General features: G+C 39.4%; 4 protein-coding genes across 7 annotated transcripts; 2 read left to right on the top strand and 2 right to left on the bottom strand.

Annotated features, from left to right (window-relative positions):
* Positions 1–150: 150 nt before the first annotated feature.
* On the bottom strand, positions 151–2,379 carry LOC116200560. Its single transcript, XM_031531398.1, has 6 exons — positions 1,992–2,379; positions 1,690–1,797; positions 1,478–1,605; positions 1,186–1,286; positions 815–874; positions 151–501 (listed from the first exon to the last, which is right to left on the bottom strand). Exons 1-6 carry the CDS (start codon positions 2,233–2,235, stop codon positions 414–416), a joined length of 729 nt encoding a protein of 242 aa, XP_031387258.1. The 5' UTR covers positions 2,236–2,379; the 3' UTR covers positions 151–413.
* Positions 2,380–4,498: 2,119 nt separating this feature from the next.
* On the top strand, positions 4,499–10,118 carry LOC116200541 (5'-nucleotidase domain-containing protein 4). Its single transcript, XM_031531384.1, has 17 exons — positions 4,499–5,003; positions 5,570–5,889; positions 6,035–6,112; positions 6,209–6,429; positions 6,864–6,956; positions 7,211–7,294; positions 7,545–7,658; positions 7,858–7,963; positions 8,074–8,136; positions 8,214–8,267; positions 8,529–8,586; positions 8,807–8,883; positions 8,986–9,056; positions 9,194–9,254; positions 9,344–9,403; positions 9,561–9,623; positions 9,740–10,118. The coding sequence occupies exons 1-17, from the start codon at positions 4,862–4,864 to the stop codon at positions 9,860–9,862; spliced, it is 1,788 nt and encodes a 595-aa protein (XP_031387244.1). The 5' UTR covers positions 4,499–4,861; the 3' UTR covers positions 9,863–10,118.
* Positions 10,119–10,250: 132 nt separating this feature from the next.
* LOC116200526 (probable LRR receptor-like serine/threonine-protein kinase At2g16250) lies at positions 10,251–14,456 on the bottom strand. Of its 2 annotated transcripts, none has more exons than XM_031531375.1 (4): positions 11,760–14,456; positions 11,415–11,543; positions 11,304–11,326; positions 10,251–11,162 (listed from the first exon to the last, which is right to left on the bottom strand). In XM_031531375.1, exons 1-4 carry the CDS (start codon positions 13,703–13,705, stop codon positions 10,564–10,566), a joined length of 2,697 nt encoding a protein of 898 aa, XP_031387235.1. In that variant the 5' UTR covers positions 13,706–14,456; the 3' UTR covers positions 10,251–10,563. The 2 variants fall into 2 exon arrangements, with proteins under 2 accessions (XP_031387235.1, XP_031387238.1); XM_031531378.1 differs by having other exon boundaries at positions 10,251–11,159; positions 11,760–14,454.
* A 7,250-nt stretch (positions 14,457–21,706) lies between these two features.
* LOC116201867 (7-methyl-GTP pyrophosphatase) lies at positions 21,707–25,519 on the top strand. Of its 3 annotated transcripts, XM_031533345.1 has the most exons (10): positions 21,707–21,859; positions 22,166–22,237; positions 22,328–22,402; positions 22,599–22,679; positions 23,265–23,348; positions 23,866–23,935; positions 24,030–24,121; positions 24,564–24,605; positions 24,713–24,793; positions 25,146–25,519. In XM_031533345.1, the coding sequence occupies exons 1-10, from the start codon at positions 21,833–21,835 to the stop codon at positions 25,215–25,217; spliced, it is 696 nt and encodes a 231-aa protein (XP_031389205.1). In that variant the 5' UTR covers positions 21,707–21,832; the 3' UTR covers positions 25,218–25,519. The 3 variants fall into 3 exon arrangements, with proteins under 3 accessions (XP_031389205.1, XP_031389286.1, XP_031389363.1); XM_031533426.1 differs by lacking the exon at positions 22,599–22,679; XM_031533503.1 differs by lacking the exon at positions 23,265–23,348.
* Positions 25,520–25,639: the final 120 nt, after the last annotated feature.

Genomic DNA, 25,639 nt, shown 5'->3' with positions numbered 1-25,639 from the left:
TTCCTCGTAAAACAGAGTGCTATATTATATGCAGTTCACGCGCTTAACGTCCATGGAGTTTTAACAATTGATTAGACAATATCTTGTTCAAGAATAAGGTGCATTGACGATTATTCTTAGTTACGGGGTCAGTATCTGTAGTTATAGAAATTTCAGACAAAATTGTTTCCAGATTAATGATGAAATCTGATGCAACATGGAAATAGTCTCCTTCCTTCCCAATTTCCACGCCTAATGATCATTCCTTCTGAGCTGCGCGCATGTGCAGTTCAATGAAATAGATATTTTCCAACTCAGGGGGGAAGTTACGATTACCACCTGATAATTTGCAACAGGTAAAAATGTTGCAAGTTGGCAATACATAAACTTGCAAATTGTTCTCGGGAGTCTGGACTTCATATCTATCTAGAGGACTAAACTTCGAGGCAATCCTTGATGGCCTGCTCAAATTTGTCCAAGGAAGATATGGTGTCCTTCAGAGCATCAACTGCCCTCTGTCTACTGCAAAGATCAAGATCAGAAACTTTATTAAACACCTGGAAATAGCCATAGTGACAAAAGGAAGAGTGCTGCATTTTGATTTTCTCAATGAACCTGTTATATATGACATGAGAACTTTACATCGAAATAATGGAGATACCAGTTTGGCAGCTTAGTGTCTTCAAGGAGTAACAACTATTCAACTGAGGGTTAGGATATAGATGAAATGCAGAAGTCCATTTAAAAAAAAGAAAGATCTTCAACATATCCTCGAAAAGGCAAAAGCTATAAATAGCACCAAAAGCTTTTGCTATTGCTGAAGAATAATACATACCTATTTGATGTGGGTTGAAGATCCATTTCATTTGCCAGGCCATTCAGAGAGGAGAAGGACCTGCAACAAGAGGATGTGAATAAGAAATAAGGAAAAAAGTTCAACTATTGGCTTTCCACAAGCAAAACTCATTTAACAAATTGAGTTCTAGGTTGCAAGGGAAAGAGACTCGAACAAGGTTTCAATTTTTTCAGATCACTTATTTCTTGACTCCAGCGGATTTTAAATTCATAAATTCCTAGGCAAACCAAAAATCAAATCAAAATCATTTGCAGCGTCAAGTTTTCCAGAGAGGAATAAAGAGGCTCAGAGACAGGATCCACATGCCACATGCTATTTTCTATTATCACTTGAATGAAGGCATAATCCACCTAATGAGGTTGTCTAATATGGCTTCAGCTTCCAGCTTTACAGGATCCTTGTCGGCAAGCAAAGAGGCTGCATTCTTCACAATCAACTTGAATGTGCAAACCTGCGCTAAAGACCATCAACACAACATTAACTGCGATCACGACCAATAGCCTACACTCTCTCGCTTCCTTAATCCTTCAGTAGATGCTGAAAATATCGACCCGCTACTAAATCAGGAACTTTTTCCAGTGGTCGTCGTAATGACGATTAATTACACATACTAAACTAGTGGAGATAAGGAATTAACTAAACCTCAACTCCGGTATTGGCTTGAAAGTTCACGAATGAATTCCTATCCTGTGGAACACAATCCCTAGCAGCAGACTTGGACAGCCTCAGGACCTCCTCCAAATCCTTATTCGTGTAGTCAGAATCCCTAACTGCAGATCACCAAGCATCCAATCACCGGTCATATTCAATTGAATAACGAGCCAAAAAACACGAGATTGTTCACGGAAATTTACTCAGAATAGCATATGCCGACCGAAGGCTCTCTCGGGAAGCATCTATTGGAGCCAAGAGGAACTTGGATGACTTCTTCTTCTGCTCTTTTAGCCACTCCTTCGGTCCTGCTGCGTAGAAATTGAGCCTTCAGTAGCAAATCAAAGCACAGTAAAGCTGCTGTTAACTGTACCAAAGTATTCCGCAGTATACATTTGCCGTGGAGCTACGTATTTTCATCATATCCCAGCTAAAGTTCAAGAAGTTGGAACAACGGAAAAATTCACCGGAAGAAAACCGCCGATTGCGAAAGGGAAATGCGTACAGATGCCAATGGAGAAGGCGGCGGCTGGAGATGGGCGGGCGAGGGAGCGTGCTGGCGCAAGAGCGAGGAGTGCGAGAGCGGCGAAGTCTCTGCGGAGAATGTTGCACCGGAGCTGCTGCTGATCGTCGTCGCTCTGAGGCTTCACGGAGAGAGAGTTGCTCGGGAATGGAGGTTTCGGAGGGAATGGGGGTGGACCAGAGGGCGAGGCCGAAGCGGAGATGAAGCGCTGCAGAAATGGCGCCATTGCGTCAATGCTCAGCTTCGTGGTTGGAGAGGGAGAGGCGAATCGGGAAGAAGATGCTCTGAGGAGCAGGAAGCATCCACGTGTCAATCGGTCCGACCTGGCATGATTTCATTGGCGAAGAGATTTTTCCCCGGAGGAACTCGACATCTCTCGTTTGTAACACGGCACATGGTTGAAGTGCGTCTCTAGTTTCAGAATAGTGCTATAATATGAAACATGGGGAAAATGCAGGTACCCAATACAGGTGACTCGATAATACTTATACCCGATATAGGCGACTCGATAATACTTATACCCGATATAGCCATATAGGTGACTTGCTTAAATCGATCCTTGATCCTGGAAGGAGTTAGTGTAATGCGATAGATCCGATGCCTAAGGTAATGGCCTCAGTCACTAGAAGCATGAGAACCCAGATTAATTTGTGGTCGTGAAATCAAAGTCTAGACAGACATAGGTATGGTAGAATTTAAAGTATTTTTCATCAAGAGGAAGGAAGTGTAGTTTTTACCTCCATATGAAAATTATACTAATATTTCAACTAAACCGGTTTAAAAAATGAGATGAAGTTATTTTTATCATGCTTAAAAAATTTTCTAGCATGACTTGAAGTCATGGTAATACATATTAATACTTTCAATTCGAGTATCTAATATTTCAGTTTAAGTGTCTAGTATTTTTAGTACTCGTGATTAGTATAAGTGTTTACTGCTTTTACTTTTTAGTATTTTAGTTTAAATATATCGTATTTGGTATAATTCGTCACAAACACTAAAAGTACTAAACACTTGAACGGGATTGTTTGGAAATGTTAACTCAACTCCATTCAAACTATGTATATATATATATATATATATTTAATTGGGTTGTAATAATAAGATTGATGGATAAAATAAAAAAGTAATGATTGTGTTGTTAGATTATGAGAAAAAGTGGAAAAAAATAATAAATAGTTGAGAAAAAGTAATGATTGTGTTGTTGAATTATGGAAAAAGTAATGAATAGTTTGTAGAATTTAGTATTAAAAATTGAATTGAATTGTTAAAAAAATTGAAAAAAAAATAAAAAATTAATAATTGTATTATTGAATTGAAGATAAGTGAAGTAGAGTAAAAAAAATTCAAAACCAAACAAAGCCTTATGTGATACCGAATATAGAAAAATGAAAAATTTACTTTTCTGTAAAATAATTTTTCTAGAATAGACGTAGCCTAAATTTTCCTAAACCTATCTAAAGGCTAGGTCTAGTGGCATCATTTCCAGCTAAGTTCCCAAGTAAAGTCTTTCTTGAAGTTTAGGTTGAGGTCTGCCCAATGTTCCCCGTGTTGGGGGACTTATCTATCCCTTGGCCATCAAAAGTGCTATTCGAGCCTCTCAAGGCCGAGGGGCTTATCAAGCCCCCTAGCCATTGGAAGGGGCTCGTCTAGCTCCTAATTGTTGGTAGGGGCTCGTTGAGCTCCTTCCTTAAAGGGAAGTGTTATCGAGCTCCTGAGATCAAGGGTTGAGGGGTTCCTCGAGCCCCTAGATGTTGGGAGCTCCTAACCAATCATTGAAATGAGCCCTTTCCTTGTGGTGGGAAGGGCTGTCGAGCCACTACCTATTGTAAGGGGTTTGCGAAGCTTTGGGTGATGGTCACGAGTTTGTGGGGCCCTATTAGACTCCCTTTCATGATCGTGAATCCTAACATGTTCCATTGTACTTTCATATTCAATTAAGGTCCGAGATCCAATCCAATATGATTATAGTCTACCTTATCAATTGCAAAGTTATTTATAATTCATTGTCCTCGATCTTGTGATCCAGGTAGATAGTCCATCATGTAGCATTTGGATGATCTTGATTGAGGCTATTAGTCTCCTATTAAGCAAATCCTCTATCCCTAACAGCCTTAACCATATTGCAGAGCCTCGTCACAAAAAGTGCCTACCGGTCAAGTCGGTATATCCATATCCCCAATGCTTGAGACCACTCCGCTCGGTCATCCTCATCACGTGGAGTCCCACGTCGATGGCAAGACATGCGACCCTGAAACGCATGGATGTGACCCATATAGTTTGGCCGGAAGCTCACTAGAAAAACAGGCTCACAGCCCAATCCACCCCCCTTCTTCACGCACCACAAACTCCGATCCCATCCGGTCGATCATCAATCGTCACCATGAAAACTGAAAGGACAAGCTCCCAAAATGACGCCACGTGTCTGCGTCCTGTCTGCTCTAACCAAGAAGTCATCACTACTTTCCCTCCCTCCCTCCCACTTCTGCCCCACTCTCTCCATTCCCCCATCAAACGGAAACGTTTCGGTTCCTATTCCTTCCCAAACTGAATTTAGTTTAAACAAACCAAACCAACCAACCGAGATCGAATCTTGCATCCGGAATCGGATTCCCTACTCCTCACTGACGCCGGGAAGGGAATAATCCCCATTCCGCCGGGTTCCGGAATCACCCTTCCAGTCAGTGCTGTGCGGGATCGCATTTCCCCGCCAATTCCTTCTGCCCACTTGGCATCCGATTCCTATTCCTCACTCACTCCCATCTTCAGCATCACGCTCAGCTCTACTGACCTCTCCGCTCCTTGCATTCCCCCAGTCCCGAGGAGGAGAGGAGGATGCCCATATAAATCCCATGACGATGCGGATTCCGAAGAAGCCACTCTCGCTCTGCTTCTCTCTCTTCTCTCCTCTCGACTCCCCTTACCATCACCGCCTCTTTGCTTCCCGTGTCTGGGTCAGTTTCCGGGTCCTCTCGGCGCCAACTCACCCTTCGGGTATGCATTCTTGCTCTCTGCCATCTCCACTGCTCCTTTTGCCGTGATTGAGCTTGCATGTATGTATGTATGTATGTGCTTAGCTCAAGTTCGACTCTGTACTCCGCTAGAAGACGTGGGGGTAAGGTGGAGCGTTGAAGCTTATGTGAATGTATAGCAGCTTTCGCCGGGAGCGAACGGTTTCCCCTTTTGTCTCTTTCACCTTTGGAGAAGTTGTAGGTGAATCTTGTCGAACACTTTGAAGGTTCTTGTAGTAGGAGCAGGCATATAAACAAGAATCCAAGATTGTTCTTGAAAAATGTGGTACAGTACCCCTTAAGTTATCGGGTCTCTCCATGTCGCTTCTATTCCTCAACGATCATCGTCGAATGTGACTAGCACTGCCATCGATACATTTATGTCCAAGGAACCAGTTTATGGTGATGTGGCTTGTGAGCAGAATTGTTCATTTGTTTGATTTTACTTGAACTGCTTGATTTTGATGCATTTTGCTCACATGTTTCGGTCGATATTGTCCGTGTCGATGTTAGTGGCTTATTGTCGTCCCTCTTATTGAGATCAATCAGGAACTAAGCATCTGTGTACAAGTTACTCAATGGAGAAGAATCTTGCAACCGTCGATGGTCAAAAGGTTTCTGACCAACCGCGTAAGGATTGTAAAAGTGGCGGTCAAAAGGCGTTCATATGGTCATCTCCTGAAGGAGGGCAGAGGATTGATATTGGAAAGCAGATCTTTTGCAACAGATCACTGAATATGAGGAACATCGTTGCTGTTGGATTTGACATGGATTACACTTTAGCTCAGTACAAACCTGAAACGTTTGAATCTCTTGCATATGAAGGCACGATAGGGAAGCTGGTTCATGATTTGGGATATCCCCATGAGGTCTGTGTAACATCTTATGTACACTTGTTCTTCTAACTTCTAGTTAGAAATTTTCATAATTAATATAGCTTCTGTGTCTACGTATTGGATTCACTTTCTTACCCGGCTTGAAGAGAATTTCACTGTTTAAGTAATGAAACTGCAGTTGCTGGAATGGTCTTTTGATTGGACGTACATGGTTAGAGGATTGGTTCTTGACAAAAAGAGAGGCAACATCTTGAAGGTGGTTATACTTATTTCTTTAATTTGTTTTTTGTTTTTGATATATACTTTGAAAATTTAAGACTCGTCATCACTGCGTTCTTAATTTTAATTGCAGATGGATAGGCATAAGTATGTGAAAGTAGCTTACCATGGATTCAGGGAATTATCTAAGGAAGAGAAAGTTGGGACTTATGGAAGTACTCTAATACGAGATTCTTTTGATGAGCCAGACTATGCTCTCATTGATACCCTCTTTTCACTTGCTGAAGCCTATCTTTTTGCCCAACTTGTTGACTTTAAGGACAACAATCCTGGAAAGATTCCAGACAGTGTTGAGTAAGAATATGCCCGACTCTACTGCTTTGACCATGTTTTACATGCACACAACAGTATTCTAGCATGTGCCACATGTTCCATAACCAGACTCCTTGTTATTTTGCCCCGTACGATAATTCTCTCTTACATAATAGGTTTAAAATTTGCTTAAACTCAGAGGTGTTAGAGACAATAATGCCCATAGTGGTCATTCTTCTTTTCTTATTACGTAGTACCTCAATCTTGGTGTACTGTAGTGGGATTGAGCAGTTAGACTACAGGGACCTGATCCTTTTCATCCCAGTTTTTAATGTTGTCTGGGCTGATTCCACAATGATTAATGCTGAAAGTTACTAAATTATATCATTCTGCTTGTTGGCATGTTAACATTTTGTTATTGATTGTTATGTATGTTCCCTGAACTTATCATTTTTGCAACCATTGCACATCTCCAGTTACGCGCATATGTATAAAGATGTTCGAGCGGCAGTTGATTTGTGCCATCGTGATGGGACATTAAAGCGAATGGTTGCTGTAAATCCAGAAAGGTAGCTGATGTTTCTGATTAGTTGAGAATTTATGGATTTGTAGTGGATTTATCTTCTAGCATTAGTTATTGTCGCAAGATATTCTTCTAACTGTGAATTTTAAATGGATAATGCATGAGAAACAGTTTATGTTTCAAGTGAAATGCCATAATCCATTTCTGAGATTTTTTTTTACACATTATATTCACATTGATTTGACAAGCCGGTGTGAAATTTTTGTAACTTATTTAATTTTATGCCTTTTTATTTGCAAGGTATATCAATGAGGATGCCACGCTGGTCCCAATGCTCAAAATGTTTAGAGATTCTGGCCGTTCAACATTCTTGGTGACAAATAGGTATTGTCCAGTTCTATCCTTCACTGACAGTTTATGCTTCTAGTTTTATACAATTATGACTATCTTGACCGCCTAATTTGAAAGGAAAGCTTTGATGGGATTGAATTTCTTTTCTATTGACTGAATTTTTACATTGTAACCAAGCTTCTGTTCATTTCTCATTGTAACTTTGTATCTCATCTCTCAACTCAATTATTTATATTGACCTATGGCTGACTCAGTCAAAGATCTTTTTACCTTTTCTTCGCAGTTTATGGGACTATACAAATGTTGTGATGAATTTTCTCTGTCGTCCTTATACTTTGGGTGATGGTGCTTGCAAATTTGATTGGCTTCAGTACTTTGATGTTGTCATCACTGGCAGGTAAATCTACAGACATCCAAAATCCACTGAAATTAAATCTAGTTGCATGTGAGATGTGTGAAGTTTTGGAGATTATACAATAGATGGATTTTTGACCCAATGTGTGAATGTGCTTAACACAAGTTTATGTTTTTTATTTAAAAAGGGAGAAAGGAAAATGAAAAAGAAAAAACTAATTACACAAAAACCACATATGCAGTGCAAAGCCTGGATTCTTCCACGATGAAAATCGTGCCAATCTTTTTGAGGTTGAACCCGAGAGTGGGATGCTGCTTAATACTGACAATGGCACTCCAATGGCTCAGGTTTGTTTTAAAAATTTTGCGTTCTTTTAATTGTTTTATGGCGTTGTCTATATCAAACATGATAATTTTGTGTGTTTGGTCTGAAAGGTTTTTACCTGTGTCATTTCAAGGTGGGAGACACTTCCCCGAGGTTATCATTGAAGAGTTTGGACAAAAGTTGCAGTGTCTTCCAGGTATTTCTTCAAAGCATCTTTTGCTGAGGAAATGAATGGTAATATTATATATCTGAACGGTTAAGTGATATTTTTAGGGAGGCAATGTTGGTCATCTGCATAAGCTGCTGTCAGTTGAGTCAAGCTCACAGGTGAATCATTTTCATCTGCCTTGATTATAAGTAAAGTACATTTACCATTAAATTTGAATGAATTATGAAGTCAAAAGGCATTTTATCTTCATCTTCACTTGCCGGAGTTATCTAAATGGAAAAATATTATGTCGAATTTGGTGCCAGAGTTTTCTCCACACTCTGGCTGCTCCTACTTATCGCTTCGCACATCCCATAGTTCATTTATGGATAGGATTATTCCATTTTTAATGATTAGTGCATGGGTTTTCCCTTTAATAGGTTCTCTATGTTGGGGATCACATCTATGGGGACATATTGCGAAGCAAAAAGGTCCTTGGTATGCCTCTCTCTCATTGCCCCCAACTTTTTTTCTCTACTTTTGCCATTACTTTCTATGTCACTGGTCGTATCATCAATCTGAATGTTTTTATTCAAAAAATTACTATTTTGAAGTATTGATTCTGTTTAATTTGTGTTCTTATATGTTAAAGGGGAAAGATAAAATATTCTGTTTCTGTAACTGTTTCGTTGATACTGTTTCATGCCCCATTGAACAGGTTGGCGTACAATGCTTGTTGTACCTGAGCTCGCGAGGGAAGTCGAACTCCTATGGGAACTGAGGGACAGCCGCAAGGTTCCTAATCTCCCAGCAATTGATGGATAAGATCAGAGCACCAATTTATTATCAATGGTTTCCACTGACTAATGTTGTGTTTTTTTTTTGGGTTTTGTTTAGCAACTCAGATTGTTAAGGGATGAGCGTGATCATATTGAAGACGAGATTCACCATCTGAAGTGGTCTCTCAAGTGAGAATCAGCTTGAGCTGTGTCCTTGTTAGTAGGGGATTTCTGGACTTTAATGTCCCTAGGTTTAACGGATGAAGGGTTCGCAAAGACTTTTTTTTTTTTTTTTAAATTGAAATATTCTGTTGCATTTTTTTCAGGTTTGACAATATTGAACAAGAAGAGAAGCAGAAGATTTCCTCAGCTGTCAAAGAACTGGAGGTTAGATCAGGATTCCTGCTGATCTTAATGTTCAACAATCTATGTCCCCCTCGCGTACCTTTTCAGACGATTTCCTCCCTATTTTGCAGGTTAAAAGGGATCAAGTGCGCCTCACTCATCAGCAGGCTCAGAGAGGGTGCCACCATAAGGTAGGACTCGTCTCATAGCCCAACCTTCTCCTTGATTTGGTTTGAAAAGGGGAGATGCTGTTCCGGCTTTTCCTTTTCTCCATTTTCGAATATGCAAACATTGGAAAACTGGGTCGACTTTACTCAAAACAAGCATACTTTGTTGCGGAAATTGCAGTTTCACAAGGTCTGGGGTCAACTCATGAAGACAGGTTATCAGAACTCCCGATTTGCACATCAGGTCGGATTTCTTCTCAATTCCTCCACCGAGCACATAACACTCTGCTGATTTATGTTCTTTGAACATGACCCTTTTCATTTTCCAGAGAATAACTAGATCTCAAATCTGTTATGCAGGTTGAGAGATTTGCGTGCCTCTACACGAGCCAAGTTTCAAACCTAAGCCTTTACTCACCTGACAAATACTACAGACCGAGCGAAGACTATATGCCTCATGAATTCCACATTCTTCCTCTGTGAATACTGCTTACTGCCCTCAGATGGCCACTTGTGTGACGTTCAATGTCCGCGAAGAACTTCTGAGCCTTGTGCTGATTTTCACAGTTTTCTGTTTTCTCTAGAGATAGGAATCGGGATTCGGGGTAAAAAGGGGTTATATAGGGTTTCGTTCTTGTAATCCTCAGCGGTCTTTTCGGAACTATATGGAAAAAGCTACATTGTAAATTGTACATTGTTTCATGCCTTATGAAAGTCTAATAGATGCAATTACAAGGTACTCCCTCGATCTGCTTCCTAAAAGATTGAACTACTTTCAAATAATTACTGGAAAACAGAAAGCAATGGGTCGATGAGATCGCAACTGAAGTTCGATCTAGAATCAGAAAATACGAAATTGCTATTTCCGGACTTCTCTAAACTGAACTATGAATGATATTATATAGCACCAGAAAGGAGAAAGAATTACACTCCAATCATTCACAATTGAGAGATTTTAATGTGGGGATCATCTATGAGGACAACAACATGCTCTCTCGTGACAGCAAAACCTTCACGAAAATGGGGGGAATGCCTGAATTGCAGGTTCTACTCCTACCTATCTCTTCTTTACAGTAGTATCCTTACTAACCTCTTCACACAATCTCGGGTGGGTAATCCGTGGACTATCACCTCGTCTACAATCGAGCTTCCTGCTCGGACACATTTCCCCTCACCAAATATTCTCAATGCCCATCTGCTCTTTCCACGTCCGTGACTGTGATTGGCTCGGGAAATATCTCATTTGATGACCTCTTGTTGGAGGACGAGAAGTCATTCCCTCCGCTACTCTGAGACCCCATTCTACCCGACTGTCTCGAGCCATTATTTAAATAACCTGGCATGGGAGCGCTCTCTGATAAACTGTGCCGCCAACTCCCGAAAATTGCGGCGCTCCACGACCGCCTCGAGGAATTATTCCTTAGCCTTGAGGACGACCCGGGATAGTTTTCTTCCCTCACGACTTTCAGAGGGTTCTCAAGCGCTCTGAGGATGTATTTCATTGGTGGTCGTTTCACAGGCTTCGGGTTAAGGCATGACCGGGCCACGATCGCCATTGCCCAGACTTCTTCCAGCAGGTCCTCGTCCACAATCAGGGAAGGGTCTATGATCTTCGTCACAAGCTCCTTATCGTATGCGCTGATAAATGGAAGGGTTTGCTCAAGCCACTCCCTCAATGCGGCATCATCTGATTGACCGATTCCAATCTTTCCAGTCACAAGCTCGAGCAGAACCTTCCCAAAGCAGAACACATCGTAGGTGCAAGTAGCTGTTGACGGCCCTGCTTTCATGGAACAAAACACAAACCGAAATTAGGGAGAACCCTCTCGAATTAGGAGTTTCTTTCCAAATTTTCCTTTTCCCTTTATTAAACTTGTGACGAGCGAAGAAGAAATACTATAGAAGCAAGGTTGGATGTACGTACCAGAAGGTCCTTGTTCAGATGTCCTGCACAATACAGAGGAAAACCTCATTGTAAGTACACAAAGAGACAACAGACAGAAAAGAACTCCAATCTACTAAACATGGGACTTACTGAGGTTTGCGCAACAGTCTCGTGATGGCATTATGGTGCTGGTCACCCTCCTGGGCGTGAACCTCACTCAAGCTCCCGAGTCGAACTTCAAACTTATCATCAAGAAGGATGCTGCTCGCTTGAACATCCCTACATTCAGGAACACATAAGTCTTAAGTTATTAGCTTCCGTGATAAGGCACAGATCATATTAAGAAGAAAAATTACTATTCAGAACAAACTATATGAACCAAAAAGGAGTTGTCCCTTTCTCAACCTTTTAATCTGAAGAAGGCTAAAAGGTTTGTCTGTTTTCGTAAATCCTGAATAACTAACAAAAGCCAAATACTGCAGACAGCAAGCATACCTATGCACAAGAGGAGGGGAGCACTCGTGATGCAAGTAGGAAAGTCCTTCCGCAGCTCCAATTGCAATCTTCAAGCGAGTTATCCAATCGAGCGACTGAAAGCTCTCATCCTCGGACGCGGTGGCTCTGTAAAAGGAACTTGCCAAGTCCCCATTGGGCATATACTTGTAGACCAAAAACTTCTCCCCCTCCTGTTCCAAGCAGTGCCCCAGTAGCGGAACCAATCTCGAGTGCGAGGCGCTCCTGAAAAACTCCAGCTCCGCAGCATATGATTCCCTCTTATCCGCATGTGGACCTGCACCGGCGCCTGTTATCCTTTTGATCACAACAGGAGCCCGACCATCTAAGAGTCCAAGGTAGAGGTCTCCAGAGTGCCCATTTTTTATGAGATTTGACTTGTTAAAATTGCAAGTCGCGTGAACCATTTGATCGTATGAGAAGGAATCCCCAAATCCTGATAAGGTAAATGGCTCCTTAGGGACTGTTGAGCCATCTCCTTCGGGAACAGGACCCACATCAAGGCTCCTCCCTCTCTGCCCAGACCTTGCTCTCCTCAACCTTCTAAGAAGAAATACAATAAGCACTAGCAGCAACATAATAAAACCGAGCCCACTACCTATCCCAATCAAAATGTAGACCCAAGGTCTCCTGCTCTTCTTTGAGGCAGGTTCGTTGGGCAATGGGGGCACGGTTGGCTGTGGAACTCCGAAGTCATCAAAAAACAACCCTCGTTGGGAATAGAACTCTCGACAATCCGATAAGCTCCTCTGTTTCCGAACAATCTGAAGGCAGTTCTTCTCAAGTCTGACATTGTTGCTCATACCATTGTTGGACACATTGCCCTGAAAATAATTCCCTGACAAGTCGACCGAACCTAAGAACTCGAGGGATGACAAGTTCAGAGTCCCATAGAACATGTTATTCGAGAAGTTGAAGACTGCATTATCTGTAGCATTGACACCCCACCTTGAGCTAATTCTTGGGAACTCACCCGTGAAATTATTTCCCGACACATCAAGAAATTTCAACTGAGCAAACGCTGAAAGTAGATTTTCTGGAAATTGACCGGCTAAGTCATTATTCCCAATCCTCAGTTCCTGCAGACTCGTCAAGACACTTAATTTCGCCGGCAATGACCCGGATATTGAATTTGTGCTGAGATCAAGAACAGTTAACCGAGATAAATTACTCAACTGAACCGGGACCGAAGAGGTAAGGCTATTATCTGAAAGATTCAATACTTGAAGCCCTGAAATTGATCCTAAACTTGGAGGTATTGCGCCTGATATCAAGTTCGAGGAAAGATCAAGGCTTGTGAGATTGCCCAGCTTCGAAAATTCATCCGGTATTAACCCAGTCAATAGATTCCCCGAGAGATTAAGAACGGACAACTCTCTCAACTCCCCTAAATTAGAATCAATTCTGCCAGTGAGACTATTATCAGATAGATACAGAAACTTAAGCCCACTCAAGCTCCCGAGCGAGCCCGGGACAGCCCCGCTTATGGAACAGGACCGGAGGTCCAGGCTGTGGAGAGAACTGACCCGGGACCCAAGCCAGTCAGGTATTGAACCAGGGAGCAGGAACCCCGAGGCATTGAATGAAGACAAATGGGTAAAATTGCCAAGGGCATCGACTGCAAACTGCGGGCTGCGCCGCCCGAGTCGGGTCCGCTTGAAGCCTGAGATGTTTATTCCAGTGACTCGCCCGTCCCTGCACGTTATGCCAGTCCAGTTCGTGCATGGGTCGCCCTTTATCGGCCAGTCCCGGGCCTGGAGGCCCAGGGAGGACCGGAGATCGAGCAATGCAGCACGGTCGGTGCTCGAGAGCTGCTGCTGTGCTGCGGCGCACTGCATCAAGAACAATACCAAGAACAAGATTGCTGAACTGCCCCAAGCAAGAAAACTTCCCCTTCTACTTCCCTCCATGGCTGTCGCGCTCATCATCTCATCACCTTCTTGGGCATTTCATCGTCTTCTGGCAACCCCCATAAACACAGAAAAGGGTATGCCAATGTCTCCGCAGTCAGTAATCCTCTCTGCAACCCGTCGACAATATCAAGAAGGCAACACAAGCACGTCTCTACTAATCAAAGATTTCGCCTGCCTTGAGTGATTTGCAGTATGTCAAGAGAAAGAAATCTCAACAACCCCAAAGACCTCAGCGCTGAGTCCCCTTAACCCAGAACCTCCAATCAATCAAGGCCGAGCTCTGATTCTGCTGCAGCAGCTCTGTTTCCTCTCTGCCACAGCTTACCCAATTTCCCCCACAGAAAGAATTGACTGAAATGGAAGCCAAGGAGACAACTTACGATAACATTACAGCACGGACAGAGGGATGACCATGCAGACAGTGAATGGGTGTCTAGGCAATCACGGGCATAAGGTAGGAGGAGAATCAAGAGGAGCTGCAATATGACTGATTTCCCATATAAAGAGGATAGGATATTTTGAGGAAAGAAATAAAGACTGGGCTGACAGCGGAAGAGGTGGCGGTGGTGGTGGCGGTGGCGGCGATATATTGAATGGAGGCGGAAGATGGGAGAAGAAGAAGAAGAAGATGAAGAGGAGGAGTATTAATGGCTCCTAACCGCCGGAGACTAAATAGTCAACTCAAATACGAGGGGGAGAGAGAGAGAGAGAGAGAGGAAAGGATGGAGGGAAAGGGACTCTCTGTCGCATTCACAGTCACCGGAGCTCTTTAATGGCGGGCTTTAAAAGGGAAAAGACTGGTTTGTTTAAAGGTTCCCTGGCACTTCTTGTGGGTTGCTTACAAATTCTTGACGGCTGGCTCCGACATTCACTTGTCGGACCACAAAGTATATTAAGCGAGTTTCGAGTTTATATTATTCATATTAGACAATTAATAATTCATGATTATCGAATAACTTGATTTTGAAACTGCAATTGTTCTTCTTTATTCCATTTACAAAAGAGGATTCCTCGCTCGAGTCGGAGTCGAGTCTCGGACAAGGTAAATGAGCTTTTATGATGTCCCGATATAAATTGACACATTGAAAAGTGATCAGATATCTTACAAAATCCTGAAAGATAAAGTAAACATCAGTGTAGTTGGCGGGATCAAGCTAATAAGTTACTAATCAAAAGTGACAAGTAAGGCGACAAGATTAGTTCAACATACTTACTTGAAAATCACCAAAAATGGAATTGGAATTTCTAGCTAAGCTAAAGAAGGGGATGAGAATATCGGGATATGAATTTACTGTCGTTCTTCGTGAATAATAATAGAATAAGAATAATAAATCAGAATTGATTTAAGCAATTTAGCACTTTTTTTTATTCTTGATTGAAATATAATAACAATGGCAATAAAATAATGCATACACAATCGCCTAAGACTTTTTTAAGTTCAATTCTTGTTAGTTGAATCATGAGTATTATGCTATTTAATTAATATATATATTTTTATAGTACGCATCTTTTCCTGTAACCTAAAAGAGAAAATAATAATGATTGGGAGTGGAGTTACTACCAAACTATGGGTATTATATTACTATTATCCGTAACTAAACAAATGTCATTTTCATGTGTTGACAAGTCTCACGCAATTTCTATGTTTTTAGCTTTTTGGTTTTGATTTTTCTTCCTTTTTGCTTGAACGGATGGGAATATACCTAAAATTTAATGCAATCTTTATATTATATATATGTATATATGTGTGCCGTAATTAGGCTACCAAACAGTTTCAGATTAGGCTCTCTCAGTATGGTCGTAGCTGACTTTATTTTTTCAACTATTGGATAGTATATACCAGATAATACGAGGATTAAATTAAAATTCTCCAAAAAAGAAAAAGAAAAAAGAGAATGCCACCTATGGTCGAACCAATCGGTCTGATTATTTCGATAATATCATGATATTTGCAGAATGATGCTTTCAAATGCGTTGAATATCCATCGTCTTTAATTAAATAAGGTTCCTCTCAATAGTATCTACTATTCTAATCATTCAATTCCAAGAATTTTTTAGTGTTCACATATATTGAAAACCTGGACCAGATCAATATCGCTTGCAAAATCTCGCATAAGCCAAAAATTTGAAAGAAATGCCATATTTTTCTCCTATTTTCCTGAATATAAATTCTTGTTCATACCTGCAAGATTTTTCTTTTAAATTTACTCAATTAGATTTATCAAGATATTTTGAGAAATTAAAAAGAAAAGCATCATTTCAACATAATTTACCTTTCCAATCTGTGAGATTTATATGCCCCACCTGGAACAATAAATGTGAAATTAATATAAAGTATTTTCATATATGCAGTGCCTCATTAATGGCCAGATATGCTAAACCAGAATTTTAACACATAATAAAGCTAGAAATTTTGTGAATACTAACTATCTTTTTTTGATTATAATAAAAAAAACTCATAGATTTAGTAAAAGAAATGAAAAACTAAATAACGGGACATAGATAATCTCACTTGCGATACTAAGGTGGCGTTTGATAGATTAAGTGTTTAAAAATGAAACACTTAATTAATTAAAGAAAAAATGTATAGGAAAAATGATTAAATAGTATATAATCTCATTTCTTATTTTTCTCTCATTCATTTTCCTTTACAATTAACTTTTAAACATTTATTTTGATTAAGTTGAAATAAACACACGCTAAATTAGAAATCTCTTGATTATCATTCCGAACGTATATCATTACGCTAGTCTATCTTTCTAGAGAGTATACTCACTAGTTTAGTAAAAAAAAATCACAAATCTTCATATCGATAACTTCATGAGCTAAGATCACGCTTCAATTAGAAGCCTTCTTATGGCTGCGAAAAGAGACAAAAATACTTTGGGTAATTCACATTTTTTATCAGGAAATAATTAAGGAAAAATGGTTTGATTATGTAAGAGATTAAAAGAAAAAAATTCTACCAAAGGAAAAATAAAAAATAAAGAAAAGGGGGCTTAATAATTGAGATTAGAGGGGGCAATAGTACTGTGGTGGCGTCTATATGTTGGATTTATTGATCGAAAAGAATTTCTTTTTCTTTTTCTGTTGTCTTAAAAAATAATGATAAGAAAATGACAAAAAAAAAGTGCCCCAATGTGAGTTTGACTGAAAGCCGAGTCATCTTGTTGACTATGATTGATTTGGACTTACGTGGCAACTCCCACGCGTTTTCCAGCATGGACCTCACCATTCTTGTCCACACCCAATCGTTCTTTCCCTCTTGTCTACGTGGACCAGTAAACCTTTTTTTTGGCCAGAAAACGATGAAGTACTTATTTATTTATTCATTTTTTATTGCACCGCATAATGCATGAACTTCACGAGAAAATGGCCATGTCTTACCAAACAATATATTATATAAGAGAATAAATAAATTAATTAAATTTTGGTGTTCTTTTGTGGAAGCGTACATGTAAAGTGCCAACTTATTGAAAAAAAAGGGGGAAAAATAGCAGTAATCCTAAAAATTAGTTATTTTTTAAACTTAAGTCCTATAAATTTGAATTTACAAAAAAAAGTTCTAAAACATTTAGAAAAGTGAGAGATTTGATCCATTCCGTAATTGACCATCAACAGACGCCGACGTTGACATAACGCTGTTAGAAATGGTGATATCTAGTTGTTTATTGTCTACGTGGTGATATTACATTATAGGAAAATTTTAAAACTAATAAACAAAACAAAAAAATAAATTACTCATAAGAAAGAATTAAATTTTTTTTTAAAAAAAAAGGTGGAGAAAGGGTGCTTAGATCGAGGGACCCCTTTCAGCCACCCCTCCCTTAGCGACATCGCCGGGAGGTCGCCAACGGAGGGTGGCCGGAAGGAAAGGCCACCCGATGTGAGCCCTTTGTTCGAAAGGGTAAGCCAAAAGTGAAGAGTGGTGACTGAGCAATGAGTAGAAGAAGCCATCGCGGCGGCTCTCGTTAGGGTTCTACTCAACTGCGATGCAAAAAAGATGGAACGAGGAAGAACATAGATTGACAGAGAGGCCAAGATAGAGATAGAGAGCGAGAGAGTAAGGAGAACTTAGCTCTGCTCGAGTTAGAGGAGATGAGGAGACCACGAATGAGCTACTAGAATCGCATACTAAGAGAGAGATGAGGAATCGAGGCAAGGAAGCTCGTTAGCAAGATGAGGAGGTCAAGCTGAGTTATGGAGCTCGTTTAGGAAGGCGGTGATGCCATCGAGTCCTAGAAGAAGAAGATGATGGAGGGTGAGGTGGCCAATTGAAGCAGCAGGTGGAGACGGGGAATAGGAAGACGCCGGAGGTGGTGGTGGTTGGGCTTGGTCGGCTGTTCTTCCCTCCTCCTTCCTCCTTTTCCGTTCCTCTATTGTTCTTCCTCTTTTTTTTTTCTTTTGGTGTAATTTTATTTACTTTTTAATCTTAGTTTTTTTTCTATTTTATGTTTGTTCTTGGTTTTATTACATTTTTTTATTTCAATTTGATTTGTGTTTAATATTTTTTGGGGCAAGGTGATTTGTATTTAATTTTAGTTCATTTTATGCAATTTTTAAATATATTTCTATATTTATTATTATAATTTTTTAAACCTTTAAGAATTTTTCTGACATTGCGTACGATGATTGGTCCATGTGTCCATATTAATAGCCAACTATTATCTTTTAGACGGTGTTATGTCCATGTTAGCGTCCGTAAACGGCCAGTTACGAAATTGACTAAATCCGTCGCTTTTCTAAACGTTTTAGAACTGTTTTTTACAAATTTATACTTATATGACTCGAGTTAAAAAAATAACAAACTTTTATCACTAATGATATCTTTTTCCAAAAAAAAGCTGATTAATTGCGCTGTATAGCCTAACGTTTGAATGAATTCTTAGTTCTAGTACAAACTTGATTTTTTACTTGAGATATCCCAACGTTAATGTGTTGGTTTCACATTTATCTCGACGCTAATTTTTAGTCCAAAATTGATGGAATTGCATACGTGACACGTTAATTTCACATCTATCCCGACACTTGTTACAAAATTAACGTGCCACGTGTGCAATTCCTTCAATTTTGAACAGGAAATTAACGTCTTGATAGATGTGAAACCAACACGTTAACGTTGGGATATCTCAGGTAAAAAATCAAGTTTGGGTTAGAATTAAGAATTTATTCAAACGTTAGGTTATATGGCGCAATTATCTTAAAGAAAAAACACATCATTTCAATTTTATTCGGTTATCGCAATACGGTCAAGCTCGATTCTAACTGCTTTGGGGTGCATAGAGGTTTGCCCCCCGTGTACCATGTAAAATCAAGCTAACGATCTATCCCTACACACGTTCAAAATTACGATTAAAAAAAAACGTAAAAACTTTTTTTTTCTTTTTTCGTGCACGAATTATATGTATGATCGTAGGTATGTAATCGACTCTATGTTGTACGGAGTGGAAATGTAATGCAAACAGATTACCGACCCAGATCTCGATAGGTCGGCTGATCAATTGGGTCCGAAAATTCCTCTGGCGGCTAGCCTAAGGCCAAACGTTACCATCAAATGCCCCTCCCATAGGGAAAAAATGAATGGGCCTCTCTGACTCGGTCTTCTCCAATAATGAGGCATGCGCAACTTTTCCAATTGCCACACCACACAAATCGACACAATTTCACTTCGTTTTCACGTATCATAACGCGTTCACTTTCCAATTTGTATCAAGTGGATTGATGGATTTGTGCAGCGTCGGCATTTGAACTTATCAGCGAAGTTACGTGAATGATCGTTTTATTTTTTATTTGTATCATGTGAGTCTGGCTAGCCCATAGACGAAACCGTAATCGTGTTACGGAAACTTACATATCTTGTCAAGAGTCCTTTACACAATCTAACCCTTTTTAGTCATTGTGCTAAAATGGAAGAGATCAAGTTAAGTAATTTTTTTTCAATGAAATTACATATATTTTTAATTTATTATCCGAGACTAATCTAGCTCGAATATCAACTCGAGAAGTGATCAAAACGAGTGATTTGAATTGTCTATGATATGATTGGAGATGACAAGACAAATTAACTAATGGTACCCCTTTCCTCCCGTTGTCCTTTTTCCAAGTGGAAGCTTTCACTATAGGATAGTGATTATTATATGCAGGTCGATTTCAAAATCAGAACAAAAATATCGCTCTCTCTTTACTCTCGTGTTGTCGGGGAACATGATTACTTTTCAAATGAACAAAAACCAATTCGTATTCCAATTAATCAGCTCAGCTTATATAGTAATACGCCAAGAAATAAGATATGAAGATGTACGATAAATCCTAATAATGAGAATCGAATATAAATAATCTTGATTTCAGATGGGGAATGAACGTCGCTGCATTGAAATACCTTCTTTCAAGAAATAATTTCTTAGTATGATGAAGAAAAGGAAAAAATACATATCCGAAGAATGCCTAATCAGCTTAATTAATATCTTAATTAATCTATTTATTATTTAATTCGATTACTTATTTCCACCCATAGCAGGCCAATACTTTTGCCTTTTTTTCTTTCGAAAATGCACGATTCATAAGAAAAATATGGCGTTAAATCATATGTGTGTATATATGAGACACGAAAGAGCAGATGAAGGAAACATAAGACATCTCGAAAAATAAAGGACTTGCACTCATTAATCTTCAATTATTATGAACCCGTTGGATCAATTTTTCATTTTCGTAGATACTCCGTCTTCAGCCCAAAATGAACCATTATTGGGCTACTTGGCCCAATATGGTTGATTTTTCTGCCCGTGGCATCGAAGTAATATAAGATATTCTAGCCTGGTAGCCCGATTGCATCGCCATGTAAATAAACCTTCATCAATTAGTCGTGATCCTAAAATCGAACGAGCTCGCCCGAATGAACATGTCCAATGGAGCGCAAAGAAGGTCCACTAGCTAAATTTGGAAATCTCCACTCGATAACCATCAATCCGGACCGTACCCAAGCAATGAGGCCAAGTTATTTACGCATGTATTTAGCGATATAGTCAGGGATGGACTATGACTCCCCTATCATTCTGATATTTTAAGGAAACTTGTATATTGTTTCTAAATTTTTATGAAATTACTGCCTTTCGTCTCCTCTAAATCCAAATGTTTATATCTCTATTGCCGCTCCTAAAACTTCTCTCGAGCTAAATCCTGCTTCTATCCCTAAGGACAACTAATGCTTACCAGCATTGCCTTTTACGATGCCTAATTAGACTGTCTCAGCAACGGTGTTTTTGTGTCTTGAAAGGGTGAAAGAGAAAAAAGAAAAACTTGCGAAGTTCGTTGTTTATTTTAATTTGGGTTAATGGTTCAAAAAACATGAACTTTGACCCCCTTTTTAAATTTTGGCACAAACTTTATTTTTTAGCAAAAAAATATGAATTTTGATTTTCTTGTCATGTGAGGCATTTGTGTCATTTTTCACCAATTTTATTGACACGACAAAAAATTGTGATTATGTGGCAAATGATGTCACGCAATATTAGCAAAATAAAAAAAAAAGAAAGAAATGCTATGATCGTAGAAAGGGTGAGGGTCTCGGCTAGTCATCATAACCCTGACTGAGGTCATTGGTGATCTTGGAGGGTGTCGACTATCCCAATCAGGGGTGGTGATCGGGATCGAAGCCCTACCTGCCAAAATCGGGAGAGTCCTCAAGGCTGATGGTCGGGATCGAGGCCTCTCGATTCTGCCCATCTATCAATCCCTTAATTAGGTTTGTCAGTACCCTTTAGTGTCACCATTGACTCCAATCGAGAGGCGGTGGCTCACCATTTCTGCCATCAATGCCTTCCTCACTTTTTTTCCTTATTTTTTAAAATTTTGTTGAAGTTGCACGGCATCATTTATCGCGTAAACATCATTTTTCGTCGAAAATAGATGAAAAAGGCACAAATATTTAAAGTAATAAGAAAATCAAAGTTTTTTTTGTCAAAAAATAAAGTTGGTACCAGAATTTAAAAAAAAATATTAACGTATGCTCTTTTTATTTTTTTTTTGTCATCAATCCTTTCAATTTCTCGCAATACATAATTCTAAAAAAAAAGAAAGGTGAATTTATTCTGTTCATTGCTCGTTCTGTTCTTCCCACTTTCACTGAAGAGAGCAGCCGCAGAGATGCAAGCTGATTCTTCTCCGTTCAAGGTCGCCTTCTACTTTACATCATTTCGCTACGCTAGCCCTTTTCTTCTTTTACGCACTTTGAGCTATATTTCAGCTTCACCGAAGCTTTCTTGTTGCTCCTGAGTGTGGCAATTTGAGCCACCAAGCTTCCACATAGCTCGTGGATGTATTTAAGATGGAGGAGACGGTTGTTGCGAAACCGGAAAGGAGCTGAGAGAACGGACTAGGAGTTATTCGAGTTTGCAGATTAATGTCGAGAATGAAAATGGTGTGGGATTGTTTGTATTAAAGTCTTTTTGGAAATGTTTGTGATTCGGGTCTGTGCAGATAATTCTCGGGTCTTCTTCAATAGCCCGGCGGAAGATTCTAGCCGAGATGGGATATGAATTCACGCTGATGGTATACATTTTTCCACCACTTTTAATAGGTGTTTGGAATTTGCATTCTCTGGCCCGGAAGCTTTTAACTTTAAATATATTCATTACTTAGAGTGCAGATATTGATGAGAAAAGTATCCGAAAGGATAAGCCCGAAGAGTTGGTGATGGCCCTTGCTGAGGCTAAGGTAGTGTGCAGCTACATCAATGTCTATGCTGAAAAACCGATTTAGTTTGTTGCGACAATGTTATTGTTTTTTCTACATATATTGCTCCCGGTGGAATTTCTTGAGTCATTTTGTTCAGGTTTTTCTGATTGTTCGGGATCCTGAGGATAGAATTTTGATTGAGATCTCTTTTCTTGATTGAGTGGTTCTGTTTCAGGCAGATGCTATCACATCAAAACTACATTCTCTAAATAATCCAGAGGGTTCTGAATCGGCCATTTTGATTGCAGCAGATACAGTATGTCCTCCATGTTGAACTTCCTTAGTTATACGTCCAATTAAGTTCAGAAGAAGAAAAAAGATCCACCTTGTGCAATCTATGATTTGAGGGTATAATTATACCCAAGGGTATAATTTCCCTTGGGTGGCCATTTTTCCAGTGTACAGGTCTAACAATACGAGCACAAGTGCTCAATCCTCTTGCTGGTCTTCCTTTCACTTCGGTTTCATGCTTTTGAAGAAGGAGGTTATCTGTGAAATTTATTGTTCACAGCAGGAATAAAGGGCTTCCTTGTACAATTTCAAAACGATAAAAAAATGGGCAGATTCGAGTATATTTGCAACAGTTAAATAGCTACCTGCTTATTTTCTGCATGTCAATTCATTGATCTAACAGCTTGAAAGTGCAATTCTCATTTTCTGGATGGGGTTTTAGCTTAAGAAATTTGCTGAATTTTATACAACTACGATGGCCTTTTTACTTATCTTGGTCGAGTCATTCTTTCCAGTTAATGGTTCACTACCTCGTCCTTAATCGAAAAGCTTGGATGGTATGAGCATGACATCAGTTAGGTACTTACTTCATTTTTGGGAACCTTGTCAGGCAGGAGCCATTTCCCAGAAGCTCCCTTTGGGTGACTACACAAAGGATGCTGTTGAGCCCACGCTATTAATTACTGCTGACCAAGTAAAAATCAATTTCCATGTTATCTTTGTGGTTTCATAGCTACTTTTATGGCCATTCAGGAACTTGAAAGCCTTTTCAAATACCTTTTCGGTTAGTAATCAAAATTATTCAAGAACTATCCATTGTTTTTCATGAATATATATATGCCTTCTATTAGTCTTGTTTCTTCTTCTTCCATTTGAACCACCAACTTTCCATAGGTCTGTCTATCATCTTAATACATCAGTCACCACCATCACAAAACTCTTCAGTCTCCACCATCACAAGCAAATTTAAACTTTAAATGACTGTTAATTGCTGATATATATATATATATATATATATATGTTTTTTCCCCTAATCCTTTTTCTTTCTGGATAAGTTACTGTAGATGTTTTTTAATTATTAATAAAGCGAGACTCTGTGCACTGTACCCTCAAACATAGATGGCATTTTGGTGATATATTTCCCCTATAATATATTACTTATGGTTGTGAAGTTTTTGAGTTATTTCTTACCGTAACAAAATGATTTGGAGGTGGTGGTGTATGAAGGTGCTGTCAGGGAAAAACCATCCAGCAAGGAAGAAGCTTGGGAATTCATAAAAGGTGATCTACTAGAAAAAGTGTGACACAAACATGTCTTCCATGTTTCTTGCAATGCGTTTATAGTGATGGAGGTGCGATTGGGAATGCATTGCAGGATATTCTGGGAGACAAGCTGCTACCGTGAGCTCTGTCCTCGCTACTAACCTTAAAACTGGGATCAGGAAAGGAGGATGGGACAGAGTTGAGGTACACTTGTTTTAATGATTAGATCATTAGATGACATTACATTTAAATACAAAAACGGTTGCACCACTTCTGGTATGAAGCAATGGAATGGATGCGCTGCATAAAATAAAACACTTGCCTTTCATATGATGGGTATATTTGGAGATATTTCCATAGCTCAAAACTAGGTTCTTATTCGAGTATCACTTTTTCGGCTCAAGCTGACTTGATTTCCTGTGGCGACCCTAAAAATTGATATTAAGCTCAGCCTTCAATAAAGCTTGACAACAGTCTGGCCTTACTCCAGATTGAAAATTAATAACTTAGAAAGGGGTTTATTATTTTGGAATTAGATAATAAGGTGATTAATAACACCAAAGTAGCGCAGTTAACAAAAAAATTGATGATTTCTCGAATAATTGTTTCGTGATATTTTGTGGATAATAATTCTTATGTGTTGCAGATATTTTTTCATGAAATACCAGATGAAACGATTGAAAAGCTGGTACTGGCTACGCTCTCTCTGGTTTTGTTATAAGAACAGTTAAATTATGCCCTTCCTGATTTCGATCCCGAAACGAGCTGACGATTCTGTAATCTTTTCTTCTGTAGATTGAGGAAGGAAATGTGCTATACGTTGCTGGGGCACTAATCATAGAGCATCCTCTGATATTGCCATTAGTAAAAGACGTGGTTAGTTTTCTCGCTTATTATCCCAACGTTGCCCACTTACACCTTGTAAATAGTAATATCTATTAGCTATATGATAAAGAAAGTTTGGCTTATTATTAGTCGATCCCTGTCTATTTCATAAGTTTCCATCTGGACTGATAGATCGCCTGGTCATTTTTGACTTTGAATTCCACCAGTGAACCTCGCATTGGTCAATTTATTCTGAAGTTAATACATCTACAGAAATAGCTGATAAAAGCTCATTTTATGAAATTAGGCCATAGTCAAGTTATTTCATGATTTGCTACAGTTCATCCTTAAAAATTTTTGCCCCCCAATGGTGGACTTATTCTGAGTTTGTGATCTTATGCAGATGGGAACAACTGACAGCGTGATGGGACTCCCAAAAGCTCTTACCGAGAAGCTCATAAAAGAGGTTCTGTGAGTGAAGTAGCTTGCTTGATCTTTCACTATCGGTGTCTCTGGAGAAGTCACTGGGATTTCTTGGCTACTGCTGCTGTTTGTCTCGTTTTCACTTGTTTGAGCTCGACACTCTTCAACCGATGGTGTAGTATCATGCATATATGAAACTGAGTAGTCCATACTCACGATTACTTCCTTTAAATGACAATTGGAAGCTGTAAGAGATCATTTGGTCCTCATATTTACATGGCTCTTTGAAAGGAACTTATGTCGGTTTGATTAAAAAAATATATATAGAAATCTTGCCTCAATCGACTTAGATAATGAACGGATACAAACTCATGAGTTCTTGTCGGAGCTTTTATCACGCATCATGTTGATACGATCAACTGTTCGATCTGCAGAGTTAGACAACTGAAACTCCAAATGTCTATCCATAAACTA

Source organism: Punica granatum, chromosome 1 (assembly GCF_007655135.1).
Source record: "Punica granatum isolate Tunisia-2019 chromosome 1, ASM765513v2, whole genome shotgun sequence".
NCBI classification, from domain to species: Eukaryota; Viridiplantae; Streptophyta; class Magnoliopsida; order Myrtales; family Lythraceae; genus Punica; species Punica granatum.
This window is presented reverse-complemented; position numbering and strand designations above follow the sequence as displayed.

Coding starts and splice junctions, on each gene's coding strand:
- LOC116200541 (XM_031531384.1), top strand. CDS start 4,862: ATGACGATGCGGATTCCGAAGAAGCCACTCTCGCTCTGCTTCTCTCTC. Junction 6,113..6,208: donor AGAGAGGCAACATCTTGAAG/GTGGTTATACTT, acceptor TTTTAATTGCAG/ATGGATAGGCATAAGTATGT. Junction 6,957..7,210: donor GTTGCTGTAAATCCAGAAAG/GTAGCTGATGTT, acceptor TTTATTTGCAAG/GTATATCAATGAGGATGCCA.
- LOC116200526 (XM_031531375.1), bottom strand. CDS start 13,705: ATGATGAGCGCGACAGCCATGGAGGGAAGTAGAAGGGGAAGTTTTCTT. Junction 11,544..11,759: donor TCCCCTCCTCTTGTGCATAG/GTATGCTTGCTG, acceptor TCCTGAATGTAG/GGATGTTCAAGCGAGCAGCA. Junction 11,163..11,303: donor ATCTGAACAAGGACCTTCTG/GTACGTACATCC, acceptor GTTCCATGAAAG/CAGGGCCGTCAACAGCTACT.
- LOC116200560 (XM_031531398.1), bottom strand. CDS start 2,235: ATGGCGCCATTTCTGCAGCGCTTCATCTCCGCTTCGGCCTCGCCCTCT. Junction 1,287..1,477: donor AAGCCAATACCGGAGTTGAG/GTTTAGTTAATT, acceptor TCTTTAGCGCAG/GTTTGCACATTCAAGTTGAT. Junction 502..814: donor CTTCAACCCACATCAAATAG/GTATGTATTATT, acceptor TGATCTTTGCAG/TAGACAGAGGGCAGTTGATG.
- LOC116201867 (XM_031533345.1), top strand. CDS start 21,833: ATGCAAGCTGATTCTTCTCCGTTCAAG. Junction 22,680..23,264: donor TTTTGATTGCAGCAGATACA/GTATGTCCTCCA, acceptor GAACCTTGTCAG/GCAGGAGCCATTTCCCAGAA. Junction 24,606..24,712: donor ATGAAACGATTGAAAAGCTG/GTACTGGCTACG, acceptor TTTCTTCTGTAG/ATTGAGGAAGGAAATGTGCT.